At 33.7% G+C, this 14,472-nt stretch overlaps 1 protein-coding gene across 4 annotated transcripts in view; it reads left to right on the forward strand.

Annotated features, from left to right (window-relative positions):
• The first annotated feature begins 5,471 nt into the window (after positions 1–5,471).
• Positions 5,472–14,472, forward strand: part of LOC109859015 (microtubule-associated serine/threonine-protein kinase 3) — a 15,062-nt gene continuing 6,061 nt past the window's right edge. Inside the window, exons 1-17 of one of the 4 annotated variants that reach the window (XM_020436837.1) lie at positions 5,472–5,558; positions 5,985–6,203; positions 6,395–6,474; positions 6,569–6,671; positions 7,071–7,152; positions 7,497–7,599; positions 7,697–7,920; positions 8,056–8,131; positions 8,214–8,444; positions 8,559–8,790; positions 8,885–9,219; positions 9,328–9,500; positions 10,105–10,175; positions 10,275–10,502; positions 10,663–10,890; positions 10,978–11,563; positions 13,831–14,015. In XM_020436837.1, the coding sequence (XP_020292426.1) occupies positions 6,029–6,203; positions 6,395–6,474; positions 6,569–6,671; positions 7,071–7,152; positions 7,497–7,599; positions 7,697–7,920; positions 8,056–8,131; positions 8,214–8,444; positions 8,559–8,790; positions 8,885–9,219; positions 9,328–9,500; positions 10,105–10,175; positions 10,275–10,502; positions 10,663–10,890; positions 10,978–11,563; positions 13,831–14,015 (3,112 nt within the window). In that variant the 5' untranslated portion in view covers positions 5,472–5,558; positions 5,985–6,028. Of the gene's footprint in view, positions 5,623–5,984; positions 6,204–6,394; positions 6,475–6,568; positions 6,672–7,070; positions 7,153–7,496; positions 7,600–7,696; positions 7,921–8,055; positions 8,132–8,213; positions 8,445–8,558; positions 8,791–8,884; positions 9,220–9,327; positions 9,501–10,104; positions 10,176–10,274; positions 10,503–10,662; positions 10,891–10,977; positions 11,564–13,830; positions 14,016–14,472 lie in introns of all 4 variants that reach the window. The other 3 variants (XM_020436838.1, XM_020436836.1, XM_020436839.1) reach the window with 3 other exon arrangements.

A 14,472-nucleotide genomic window follows, 5' to 3' on the forward strand; every position in this document is an offset into this window, starting at 1 on the left:
TATAATTAATATAATATACTAATAATTTTATTATAATAATTTTTACAGAAAAATAAAACTCACCTCACATACAAAATAGGCTTTTATCAGATCCGAATCTAATCTGCCAATATTTACAATCCATTGTTTTCTTTCCATATATATTTGTTGGCAAACAATGCATGAAACAAATTTTTGTCTATGAATTGGAGCATTTCGGCACACACCAATACGGTATAGTGTGTTGTACAAGGTGTCCCATTTTTTAAAAGATTTGCTCAAATATCTCAGAAACACTGCGCTAAATCGACAAATGTTTCGGACCAAAAGTTTTGCGACTATAGAGGAGACGTAAGATAATACCATTGATGCGCCTTGCGTTTTTTCAAAGTCAGGGCAAGGTCACTTAGACTTTTTTTATACAGAACCCCCCAATTTTTATTGCATATTGTCATAGCTTACCTCGAGAGCTTTTCAAAATACTATAATAAAATACTTTTTTGTTAAGTACTTTTTGAATTATAAGGTTTAAAAGTTACAGTATCGCGTCGGCATTAGCATTACTCAAGATGTACCCACGCGAAGGTTGCCCAGTCGGATTTACATCTCTATTGTGTTTCAAGGAAGGATGATCCAAGATCCAGCCGATAAAGACAAGATCGGTCGATCCAGTCAATGGAAACAAGATCCGAAGAATGACGGCAAAGATCGGAAGAGGAACACAAAAGAAATGTAAATATTCGGAAACATTGTAAAGGTAAAAATATCATCATAGGCGTGACTCGCGCGTCGGTGGTTGACAAATATCTGAAATAGGCGCGCTACAAGGTCGTCATCGATCCACTTCTCTGATGACACGCCCATGCGAAAGCGCACTTATGTAACTTTAGAATCTCGATTGCACGTCGATTAAGCTGATTATCTCGCCGGCAAAACCACGATCTTTTTTTCTCGCGTAATGACGTGTGAGGTCGTCATCGAAAACAATTTTCCTCGGCAAAAAGGTCTGTCTATTATGTTTTCGTGTTTTTTTTTTGGTTTTTTCTCTAAAAGATCAATTATATCTAATTTCAATTTAAATACACGGAAGCTAAAAAAACACGCATCGAACACAATTGGCGCAAAATCCAAAACCTAAAAGTATTATAAAGGATAAATGTTTAAAAATAAATAAACGAAAAATATTCAAACTCTTGTATCAATTTGAAAAATCAAATTACAAAATTTATTACAATAAATTGTATTTCTATTTTATCATATTTTTTGTATACAGATTACAATATTCCTTGTTTGTTTTTTTTTTCCCATACAACACCGACAGGTTGCAGAAACATTGCAGCAACGTTGAAACGTCCGCCCTTTGAGAGATTTCAGTGCAACATCGGAGTATAATATTGTCGATGTAATTTATTTGCAATTAATGCAACAATATTACACACACATAAGTATAAGATGAAACTGGATATTCATGCAGATGTGCAAGCAAAAAACACGGGATGTTTGTGCAATTTAAATTTTTATTGAAAACTAAAAACTTACAATTACATTGTAATTGTAAGTAATGTAAATTTTTTATTGTAATTTGTACAATAAAAAAAGAGTGACCGCAAAATTTGCTCCCCTTTCGTCGATCTTATAGATCTCGTTCAATTATGGTTTAAATTTTAGCTTATGATGATACAATAACGTATGTAAAATTTCAAGATGAGCATAGAAACGGTTTCGGATTTATAGAAGGTCAAAGTTGTGATTAAAGTGTGAAGCTGTGATTCTCTACACACAACGTGGATTAGGTTTAGTTATATTATTGCAATATGCTATTATATGTGTGTGTAATGTAGCAATTGTACACTGAGAAAAAAAGTTGTTGAAGTAACAAAATAGTATTTGATTCAACTCATATGCAGCGGTCACGGGCTGTCAATGAAAATATTGATTAATGTAAGAAGATATCATGTTTCAATAGATATAATAATTAGATTATACCGAAAGACAATTTAGTTGTTTTAACAAAATTATAAGTTGCTTAAATACAGGTAACTTTGAATGTACAGCACAATAGGACAACACAATATTTTGTCTGCTTATAAAAAATAAGCAGTTTGATTAGATGAAATACTTAGTACAAAGACATTCAGATTAATATTCAATTAAAGTAAATGAGAATTGCCTATTTCATCTTTTTTAACAGTATCTTTTATTTGAAATTGTCACAACTTATGTTCGACAAAACAATTCATGGTTTAGTGAATTAAATATGTTCGTTACCACTATTGTTAATTCAACTTATATGAATTTGTTATCTTTATTACCATATCCCTTACGAAAAAGAACTACTAGCAGTAATATATTGCGGCAGTGGTACGAAAAAATGACTGGCATTCTGTGTAATTGCCAGTAATATTCTCAGTGATTCCTGTAATATCTAATAATATTCTTATGTGATTGTCAGTAATATTTATATTACTGACTTTATTTATATGTAATCGGCAGTAGTTCTTTTTCGTAAGGGATGCTTGAATTAAAAAAACAAGATATTTCAGATAACAAACTGAAACTCAACTAAACGCATTTAGTTGAGTTAATAGTATTTTTTTCTCAGTGTAGCATATTGCAATAATATAACTAAACCTAATCTAATCCCTAATCCCTAATCCACGTTGTGTAGAATTACAGCTTCACTTAATCACAACTTTGACCTTCTATAAATCCGAAACCGTTCCTATGCTAATCTTAAAATTTTACATACGTTATTGTATTATCGTAAGCTAACATTTAGACCACAATTGAACGATTTCCATGAGGCCGACAAAAGGCGAAAAACAGGGGTTATCTGCGGTCACTCTTTTAAAGTAAAAATTATAATGTACTTGTAATTTTTTGGTTTTCAATAAAGAATAAAACATACAAACATCCTGTGCTTGCATTCCCTTACGAAAAAGAACTACTGCCGATTATATATAAATAAAGTCAGTAATATAAATATTATTGACAATCACATAAGAATATTATTATTAGGTATTACAGGAATCACTGAGAATATTACTGGCAATTACACAGAATGCCAGTCATTTTTTCGTACCACTGCCGCAATATATTATTGCCAGTAGTTCTTTTTCGTAAGGGTTTACTTATATTTATTTAGATCTACTTTATATTTATTTAGATCTACTTTATATCTATTTAAATTTAATTTGGATCTAATTAGATCTATTTTTTCATTTTTTTATCTCGTTAAATTTAAGTTAGATCTAATCCATTTTTTCTCAGGATTCTGTGTAATTGCCAGTAATATTCTCAGTGATTCCTGTAATACCTAATAATATTCTTGTGTGTGATTGTCAGTAATATTTATATTACTGACTTTTTATTTATATGTAATCGGCAAAAGTTCTTTTTCGTAAGAGGATGGATGGATAACATTTTCAAACATTATCGTAATTCCGATATATATTTCTTTGAAGTGTAGTAACATCTCTATTTTAAATATATTTTAAGGTATAATAAAATAAAAAAAACTTTAATAATAAATACAACAACAACATATATCAGACTTTAATATTATTATTACAAAATACTTTTGCAATGCTTCTGCAACGTTGCTGTAATATTACTATTAGAAGCCCAGATAGCCAACTGAGTGCAAGTTGTTGGCAACTTGCCACAAATATTGCTCATATGTTTTCAGCAATATAACAAAAGGGTGTATCCTCTTTTCGGTATGTTCTTGCCAACAATAGTTTTCAAAATATAATAACAGCAAGTTCTCAACAACTCATCGGCAATAAACTTCTATTATTTTTCTCAACTTGTGAATAAAAATTATTGCTCATATATTGCTCACATATTGCTGACTCACATGTCCTAAACATTGGAGCTACAACAATTGATTGATAAATAAAACTCAGCATATTGATACCGAATTGACAAAAACATTTTCGTTGCGTTAAAGAAAAACAACACAACAGCAATTGGCGAGCAACTTAATCTACATACAATGATTTGCTTTATATTGAGTTTTCACATTTGGCTATCTGGGAAGTTTGCAATTTCATAATTTTTCAATGTCTCCCCTTACGAAAAAGAACTATACTGGCAATAATATATTGCGGCAGTGGTACGAAAAAATGACTGGCATTCTGTGTAATTGCCAGTAAAACATTCTCAGTGATTCCTGTAATACCTAATAATATTCTTGTGTGATTGTCAGTAATATTTTTTGCGTATTTTTTTTTACATATGTAAGTGCTGATCATTAAATCATTATATTTTTATATTAATATCTTTTTTTGGCTCGATGTGACCTTTTTCATTTACTAATTTGTTTTTACATTACGAGCGTTTCTGTGTTTAATTTATTACATTTTTCTTAGTAATATTTATATTACTGACTTTATTTATATGTAATCGGCAGTAGTCCTTTTTCGTAAGAATCTTCGCAAGATCGCACCGCAATTTGCAAGTTTGCAACGTTGCTGCTATGTTATTGAAAAAAACGTTTTTTGTGGGCTGTGTGGGTAAAATCTTTTCTTTTTTTTCTCTCTCCGATATATAGAGCAAATAATGCAACTGAAAGAATGGATCTTCTCGTGATGACCCGCCGGGACTTTTCCGCAAAGTGTGTGTAAAAATGGCGAAATAGCGAGAGGTCGTTTTTTTTTTTTTTTAAGTTTGCACCGCCTTACACTCTCTGCACTAAGACCGAAATAGAGACGTACGTGTATACAGAATTGAGAATGGAATAGAAAAAGAGAAGAAAGACACACAAAAAAAGTGCAGAACGTGCAGTTGCAAAAAAACAAGATTTACACAATAGTAAAATTTTTGTCACCTCGCCTGTAAGGGCTCGCGGAAGTTGCGTGTGCGTGTGCGCCGTTTTTCTTATTGTTGTGTGTACGTGCCGTATGCGCGCGCGCGCGCGCGAGCGCGCGTGTGTGTGTGCGCGTGTATGTGTACGTACGTCATGAGTCACAGAAGTTTGTGCTCGCCTCTCTCCGGTCGCTTTCCGTAATTAAATCTCCCACACGCCGACGACAGAGACAGGAAATGCGACTGTGACTCCCGGGTTGCACGTGGGAAGCCCGTTCTCGCATCCTCATCCAAGGAGAGATCCCTCTGGCGTTAGAAAAGATGGCTCAGATGACGATAATCGGTAATCGCAGCCCTTTGATCGTCGCTTCCGTCGTCGTCGTCTGTGTCGTCGGTCGTCGTCGCGTGGTCGCGTACCATTAGTGTCGCGCCGTACTCACCTTCTTCGTGAGTGTGATTTTCGTGTCATCTTTCATTTTTCGCACATCTCTCCGTAGTCTCGCAACGAAGAGAGTTCTTTCAGCATTAGAGCCCGTATCCGATCTGTCGTGTATGTTGTCGACGCTTGTCTTCTAACAACGCCTTCGTCAGGCCACCTTGTGTCTTCTCGGCCGCGCCAGCCGCGATGCACCTCCTACATAAGACAATTCGCAGGAAGAGCCAATTCCGGGAGAGGACCTCGCAACAATCGTCGTGCCGAGGGAATCCTGAGGGATGCTGAGAGTGTAGGAGAGAAAATCGAAGAAGATTGCGCGCGGGTGATTTTGCATGTGGGTGTTTTTTTTTTGCATCCGTTTGACTTCCGTTTTTTCGCTCAAAAACCTCTATCGAAAGGTGCGTACCTGTGCAATTGTTTATGTTTTTGAACGTGTTAATATATATTTTGAAATTCATGCCCGCAATGAGCCAATAAAAAAATCAGTTACCATACTTTTTTTCATTACTATTGAAAAATTGCGAATGTATTAAATTGTTGTTGAACTTCATATCTTTGTTATGTTGTTTTTTTTTTTGTATATGTCTAAAATAAATGTAGACTTGTATATGTGTCGAGGAAGAAAATTAAGAGAAGGAAATATTGGTAAAAAATGTATAACGCAAAGAAAAAGATTTATTCTAAATTATGTAAATTTTATGTTTTGTGTGTGTCAGATTATTATGGCTGTTTTGGCATAAATATGTATATTTATTCTTAGCTATCTTGTTTGCTGAACGCAAGACTGGTGGATAAACAGTAAACATGGATCAAACAAGAAACAGGCCAAGCAGATCACGATTGAGATCGCATGGTAATTCTGCCAGGATACTGGTATTCGAAAATGAAACAGAAGAAACAGCGTGCAACGTGGAAGCAGAAATACACAAGCGTCCGATACCACCAAAAGTGGAAAGCAAGGAAGCTCCTGTTCGACCTGGTTAGAAATAATTATTTTTAATACTTGCTCTCTAATTTGTTTGTGACAAAAAAACAATTTGTAATGTTCAACTTTTTTTTGTATATACAAAATAATTTGTTCATGTGTACAATCGGTACAAAAAGTTAGGTGTACATTTTCGTGTACTAAAATTATATATATATACATGTGTTATTGATTATATTTTATAGTTAGCGGAGAGTTGTCAAATTTAGTTCGCATGAGAAATTCAACAATTGGAAAGTCAGCACCTTCTCTGTCGGTTCATGTGGTCAGTGTGACTTTTGTATAAATTTTTATACGTAACAATTGTTTTGCATTTGCTAATAATAATTAGTTGATTATCATGTGCATATTTTTTTTAGCGTGATTTTAACATTCCTCGTCGTGCTGCTAAAGCGGCTCATCGCAAGTCTTTCATTGCGACCACATCGCCTACTTTACCGCGTTGTCACTCACCTTTATCAGGTAATGTAATTGTTTTTGTTTCTAACAATTTACTTTTGTGTGTCTTTTTGAAATAATATTATTCTTGATTCTATTCAAGTTTTTGGAAACAAATAACACGTATTTCTGTAACAATAGTTTGTGTGAATATATGTGTATATAAAATTTTTTTTAGATCTAGAGTATTTTTAATCGTAATTCTATTCTTTTCTCCTCTTTCTCTATCTCGTTCTCCCTTCTATTATTTACATATGCGTTGCGCATACACACAAAATCTTTTATAAATTAGATGTTCAATAAAAATCTGCATCCCGGTAAAAAAATTCTGCTTTATATTTAGCGAAAATCTTTTTATTATTTACCTGATTGTTTATTATAGCAGATTAATTTGGTCTACTGCTTGTTTTTTTCCCGATATAGCATTCGTCCCGATTGTAGGCAGTCCTCTAGAGAGTCCTAGGATGTCATCCAGTCCACACTTTGCTTTTGCTCCAATTAAAAGGTATTTACTTCATACACTTTATTGACCGAGGATATAATAAATTCGATTGCTCAAGAGAGAGAGAATAGGTAAGGTCGTCGTTGTAAAACACTATATATCTTTCGTGCTTTATAAATAGAATAGAAAAAAAAAAAAATGGTGATACAACGACCATACTGTGCAAAGCTTATGAAGAAACAAAATAAGAGTCTGTTAAAAAATTGTTTGTAAGTTGTACATAATATGAACGTCGAAACGTGTTAACGTAAATGTCTCTTGATAGATGTTTTTACGACACACATATTAATTTGTATGAGATTCGTAGAAAGCTATTATTAAAGAAATGTATTGTTGTGACGTTTAAGGATTGGCGGAGGTGCTACAGGAACTGGCGATGGCAGAAGATGGTCAGTTGCTAGTTTGCCATCCAGCGGTTATGGAACAACACCTGGCTCCAGCAATGTTTCGGTGAGTCAATGATTGGTATGCGATACGGTTGAACGCGTCCTGTTTATCCGTTCTCTAACACCGCTATATTGTAATTTTTTCATTTGTATTCAATTAGTCACAATATTCGAGCCAAGAACGTCTGCATCAACTGCCAAATATTCCCACCAAGGATGAACTGCGTATGTTATCTTGTCATTTTTCTAAACCTGGGACACCGTGTTCGTCGCATCCGGGTTTCCCAGGTTCTAGCGTATCTAGTATTCCGGGCAGCGTGTCTCTTAGCCTTGAGGAAGAGGGCCGTAGATCGCCGTTACATCGTCCACGTTCTCGAAGTTTAAGGTGTCACGTATAAACAATTTATATAATATTTTTATAATTCATAAGATCAAAATCTAAAGTTTTTTTTATTTTTAATAGAAATTTTGAAAAAAATTTATACATAGTATAAATATTAAAATTCTAATACAATTGCAGTAGTCCAAGTCGATCGCCTGTTCTGGACAGTGAAATTGTTATGATGAACACTTTATACAAGGAAAGGTTTCCGAAGGTATTGTATTTTTGACTTCCGTTTGAGAATGTCTTTTATGAATTATTAAATTTATATTAATTGTTTAATAATATATATTCAGGCAACACAACAAATGGAAGAGCGGCTAACCAATTTTATCAACGAAAATAAAGAGTTAGATGAATACGAGGTAGTGGCTAACATGGCGCAAGATTCATTGCCAATTTTACGCTTTGTACATCACCAAGTAATCGAAATGGCTAGAGACTGCTTACAAAAATCTCAGGAAAAATTAATTACAACGAGATATTTTTTTGAGATGAGCGAAAATCTGGAACGTCTGTTAATGGAGGTAAGTATGTACAAGTTTGTAATATTTTACACAGAAATTTTAACAAATTATTTTTTTCAATTTTTTTTTTTCTATTTCTTTTTAATGTTAAAAATAATTTTATTTCTTTTACAGACAAAAGAAAAATCTTTAGAGGCTGCAACAAGACTAACAGGATTGATAAAAAAGCTCTTATTGGTTATATCACGTCCAGCTCGTCTGTTAGAATGCTTAGAATTCGATCCTGAGGAGTTTTACCATTTGCTCGAGCAAGCGGAAGGTCAAGCTAAAGTTAACGCGGGAATAAAAACAGACATTCCGCAATATATTATTACAAAACTTTCCTTAAACAGAGATCCTATATCTGGTATAGATATTTTTTTTCTATATATATATTTTCTACTTTTAAAAAATATAAAAAGAGCAACAGGTTTTTTAATCGTACGCTAATTTTTCTACAGAGTTGCAGGAAGATTTAAATAAATTGGAAGATTCGGCGAGCTCTAGCGACAGCAATTTACAAGTGACATCGAGTCCAAACAAAGATGACGGCAAATGTCAGCGTGTTCCATGCGAAAGCGATTACGAAGTACTAAAGCTTATTAGCAACGGTGCATACGGTGCGGTATATTTAGTGAAAGAGAAAACCACTCGACAGAGATTTGCCATGAAAAAAATTAATAAGAATAACTTAATGCTGCGGAATCAAGTGGAGCAAGTGTTCGCCGAAAGAGACATAATGAGTTTTACCGATAATCCATTTGTTGTCTCTATGTACTGTAGTTTTGAAACCAAAGTACGTATTTGTTTTTATTTGTAAGATATATATATATATATTTGTAACATATATAAATTTTTTGCAGTAATGTACAAAATCACTAAGAATTTCATATTATTTTTTTAGAAACACTTATGTTTAGTTATGGAATATGTGGAGGGCGGCGATTGCGCGAATCTTTTGAAAAACATAGGCCCATTGCCGCCAGACATGGCGAAATTTTATTTTGCAGAAACTGTCTTGGCTGTTGAATATTTACACAGTTATGGCATTGTACATCGGGATTTAAAGCCTGACAAGTAAGATTGTAATGAAATTCTGTTTATATATGTACTCCATTTATATATAAACGAGATTTTTTTTTCAACGAAATGTATAAAAAGGCTCAATTGCGAGCAAAGTGGACGTTTTATTATATTTACGATTTAAATTATGACATGGAAGATACAAGACGTTTCGGACTCATACTTGAGTTGCAAAAATTACAAAAAATATTAAAATATTTTTTGAAAAATCAGAAGCGCAAGTATAGTTACAGTAGAGGCCGCAAAAATCATGCGAATCTCTATTTGTTTTCTTTCCGATTTATATACATGGAGTTCCACTACTATAATATTAGGTCTACCGGAAAGTTCTGTCCGTTTTTGGAATAAAACAAAGTACATAAATTTTTCTTACCGTCAATAAAACTGTATTAAATAATATAATTGCCATTATTATATTAATGATTTCTTGCCAGCGTGAGGGCAATTTGTATATCCCATTTTTGAAAAATTAAGAAAAATTTGTTTTATTCCAAAAACGGACAGAACTTTCCGGTAGACCTAATATATTATATAAAAGAGTATTTATAGAAATATAGAGAGTAAATAGTAAATTAACTGCGAATTGGTTTGTTAATAGTTTACTCATCACTGCCTTGGGTCACATTAAGCTTACTGACTTCGGCCTCAGTAAAATGGGTCTAATGTCCTGTAAATATGACAAAACAAGTTTTAATAATGACATAATATAAACCTAAAAATATAAGATAAGAAAAAAATCATAAATTTGTACTTTTGTTTAATTTCAAGTGGCAACAAATCTCTACGAGGGTTACATCGATCGAGATACACGACAGTTTTCGGATAAGCAAGTGTTCGGCACACCGGAATATATTGCTCCGGAAGTCATATTGCGTCAGGGATATGGTAAACCGGTTGACTGGTGGTCTATGGGTATTATCCTGTATGAATTTCTAATAGGCTGTGTTCCATTTTTTGGCGAGACGCCCGAGGAATTATTTGCTCACACAGTGAATGGTAAATTTTCTTGTTACATCAATAAAGAGTTTAATTATTGATATAAATATTAAGCAGCCGAAATGTGCATTATGAAATATTTTTATCACAAACAGGAATTAATGCAAAAAACAAGTAATATTATTAATATTATTAATATTAATTAAAATCATTTTCTTAGATGACATTGAATGGCCGGATGAGGACGATTGGCCTGTTCAACCCGAGGCAAAGGATATTATAACCGCTCTTTTACATCAAAGTCCCAGAGATCGATTGGGGACCGGTGGTTCGCACGAGGTTAAGGAACATCCATATTTTTATGGAGTAAACTGGAATAGTTTACTCAGAGAAAAAGCTGAGTTTGTGCCACAACTAGTTAACGATGAGGATACAAGTTATTTTGATTGTAAGCATAAAAACACACAACTATTGCAATATTATTATACATATATAATCACAGTTTATCTCAACTTAATTAATTGTAATATTCCAGCTCGCATGGATAGATATAATCACGACTTGGGCGACGACACCGACGATACCGATGATTCTCCCTTGTTCGGATCGTTCTCTTCTTACTCGCCACAATCGCGTAAAATTTCGCAAACGCGACCGCCTCAGTTCAATCCTGACACGGAGTTGGATGTTACCAAGAAACTACTGTTTCGCACCGAGCTTGAAGGCTCGGTTGCGCAATTGTCCCTTGGGTCGAACGCAATGTCGGTCACACCGCCATCCAAATTAGCCGAGCCTCAATCAACATTATCCTCAGAAAAACACAACAGACCACCTTTCTCGTTGATAAAGAGCAGTTCCTGCGTTGAGAATCAAACCAGAATTGACAAATCAAATGTTACATCGTCATCCATTGCGATCCCCGTTGCGAATACCGCGATTTCGTCGAACAACGAGTTCCAGCTGACGGTTAAAAACATTCCGGCGGAAGGAGCATCGATTAATCTGAGTACACCCGAGTCCTCGCAAACCGAATCCGAAGATATCAGTCCTCAGATCCAGAGGAAGCGACATTCTCGCGATAAGCTGCCCAGGTTCAGTATATCCATTGATGATGAACACATGTGAGTCATTCATCCTCCAACAATTTAGTTCTCTCTCTTCAGTGTTTCCATTCATTTTCCATTCATTTATCTACTCATATTCAATTTAATTCATTTAATTATTTAATTTTCTACATACATATTCACTTTTTTAGTTTTTAATTTATATTTAAGTTCCAATTTTTCACATATTGACACATAATCAAACGGTGATCAACAGTCATACTTACTGTTAACACACTTCTAATATACACTTTCACCATTCATTTTTTTTAACGAATTTAACTCTTCAAGGTCAGACTTCAAAAATGACCTACAAGCTGGTCAGACCGGGTCTGTGAGGTCCGCGCGACTTTAAGATCAAATATCTTCGCGAAAAAAATCAAATTTTTTTTTTTTTTTTTTAATCAAAAGTTTGAACAATTCTGCGTCGTTAAAAAAACACAAAGTGAAAACATTTCTCTAGTGGTTTCAAAGCACAGACATATAAGTACTTACTGTCTATACGTTTCGAAGAGATACAAGCGTTTATATAAAGAAAAACCTGACAATTTTTTTGTGAAAACAATTTTTCCACTGAAAATTATCAGTTTTTTTGCAATTAAGATTTTTACAAAATTTCCAATGCGGTTTTGTAGAGAATTGTTTGTACTTTTAAGAGAAAAATTGTCTTTTAAAGATTTAAAAATTAAAAACATTTTTTCACAACGGGTCTTTTGGAACGTTTTTCGAAGAATGCATTTTTCTAGCACCCAACTTTGATGTGCAATATTTTTTAATAATAAATCAATATTTTGACATTCTTTTTTTTAAATAGAAAGTTTGAACAGTGCTTCGATTTAAAAAAAAACAGATTGGACAAATTTCCGGTAGTTTCAAAGATATAAGCGTTTAAGGTATTACCCTCGATTGTTTTCTAATTTTCAGTTTGACTTTAAACTTTTACACAATGTTTAAAAACTTGATCTATGAACCCCTGAATTTTTTCAGATTTTTTTACCGTACAGTTTTTGAGAAAATCGAAAACGAATTTCGCACGATTTAACGTGGAAGTGATAGGGAGAGTGAGGAAATCACGTGCATTTACCTAAATATCTAGAGTTTAAATTTTCAGATTTGGCTAAAAATATTACCACAGCTTCTTTAAACTATAAAGAAAATATGTGTGAAAAATCAGACGCCTGTACCGTACAGTTTTTGAGAAAATCGAAAACGAATTTCGCGTGATTTAACATGGAAGTGATAGGGAGAATGAGGAAATCACGTGCATTTGCCTAAATATCTAGAGTTCAAATTTTCAGATTTGGCTAAAAATATTACCACATCTTCTTTAAACTATAAAGAAAATATGTGTGAAAAATCAGACGCCTGTACCGTACAGTTTTTGAGAAAATCAAAAATGAATTTTGCACGATTTAACGTGGAAGTGATAGGGAGAATGAGGAAATCACGTGCACATTTACCTAAATATCTAGAGTTCCAATTTTCAGATTTGGCTAAAAATATTACTACAGCTTCTTTAAACTACAAAGAAAATATGTGTGAAACGTCAGACGCCTGTGCCGTACAGTTTTTCGGTAAGAATTAAAATAACACAGAAAACGAGCGATTTTGTGATTAGTATGAGAAAGAGCGACGTTGCCATTTCCTCAATTGAAGTGAGATAGAACTATCTCCGCTCCACCGCGCCCGTGAGGGTAATACCTTAAGAAAAACAATTTTTTGCAAACATTCCACGGGTGGCAGCTTCTGTAACCGCAAATTGCACAATCTGCGCGCCGTAACCCTAAAGCGCTGCAAATGTACATATAGTTTGACAAAATTATGAAAAAGAACATCAATTATTTAACTTATATAGAAGTGCTTTCACACAGATATATAGAAGAAATTAATATACGTTAGTTTAGTTCTCAAACTGAAAAAAAAATTTACTTATTTCTCGAAAAGCCAACGTCTTGGCTAGATCTGTGGGTCTCTCAGACCCACTTTTCACATTTCACAATTAAATATATTCGCAAAGCTATTGAACGAATGACGCTGTCAACGATTTCTACCGTTGTCTTGTCTAGGCCTTAAAATTTTTTTTTTCAGGGTCTTTAGATGTAGCGCTAAATTAATCTACTATACTCTTTAGATGTAGCGCTAAATTAATCTAATTAATCTACTAACCTAACTTACTATATAGACCGGTTTAAAATTTTTGAGTGGGTCTTGAAGATTCACAGTCTGATCTGGAAGGGTTAAAAATGCCGCCGCCACTAACTGTACGTAAATTATTTTGCTCACAGATTGGATCTTGCAGCGGCGAATAAAGACATGATGGAAGAAAGCAAACACAATTCCAGCACTGACTCTTTCGAGTCCTTCAGCGCCGTGTCTGTGTTACCGTCTTCGCGACAGAAATCTCGATCCGTCATCAAATCCGCCTCAACTAGCGGTCTGTCGTTGGTGATTCCGACCAGCGACTTTGCGTGTACGTATATTTTGCGCGAACGTAGAAAATGTATAAAACAGCTTAAAATACATGCATGAGCAAGTCGAAATGTACTTTATATATTTTATTTTACAATATATATAATATATATATTCTTAAGGAATACGATGAATGAATCGGCTATTGGGAACTGATGCAGGATGTATTGCGGTAATTCATCATGTTTATGATCTTAACAAATCGTTTCGACTTTATTTTTAAGTCTTCTTTTCAGTTGTACACAAAAACACAATAGTAGATGTTACAATATAAAAATGTTTGATAAATTTAAAATTATCTTATTATCAATTATCAATTTTTATATTTTCAATATAAAAACTGTTGACAGACAGTTAGTCAACACACAAATATGACAAGACATTTTAAATCTCTGACCTAAATGTGACAATTGTGGCAGTTATATATTTAAAAAATTTTTATATTGCAACATCTACTA

This window comes from Pseudomyrmex gracilis, unplaced genomic scaffold (assembly GCF_002006095.1).
Source record: "Pseudomyrmex gracilis isolate BER0280 unplaced genomic scaffold, ASM200609v1 scaffold_234, whole genome shotgun sequence".
NCBI classification, from domain to species: domain Eukaryota; kingdom Metazoa; phylum Arthropoda; class Insecta; order Hymenoptera; family Formicidae; genus Pseudomyrmex; species Pseudomyrmex gracilis.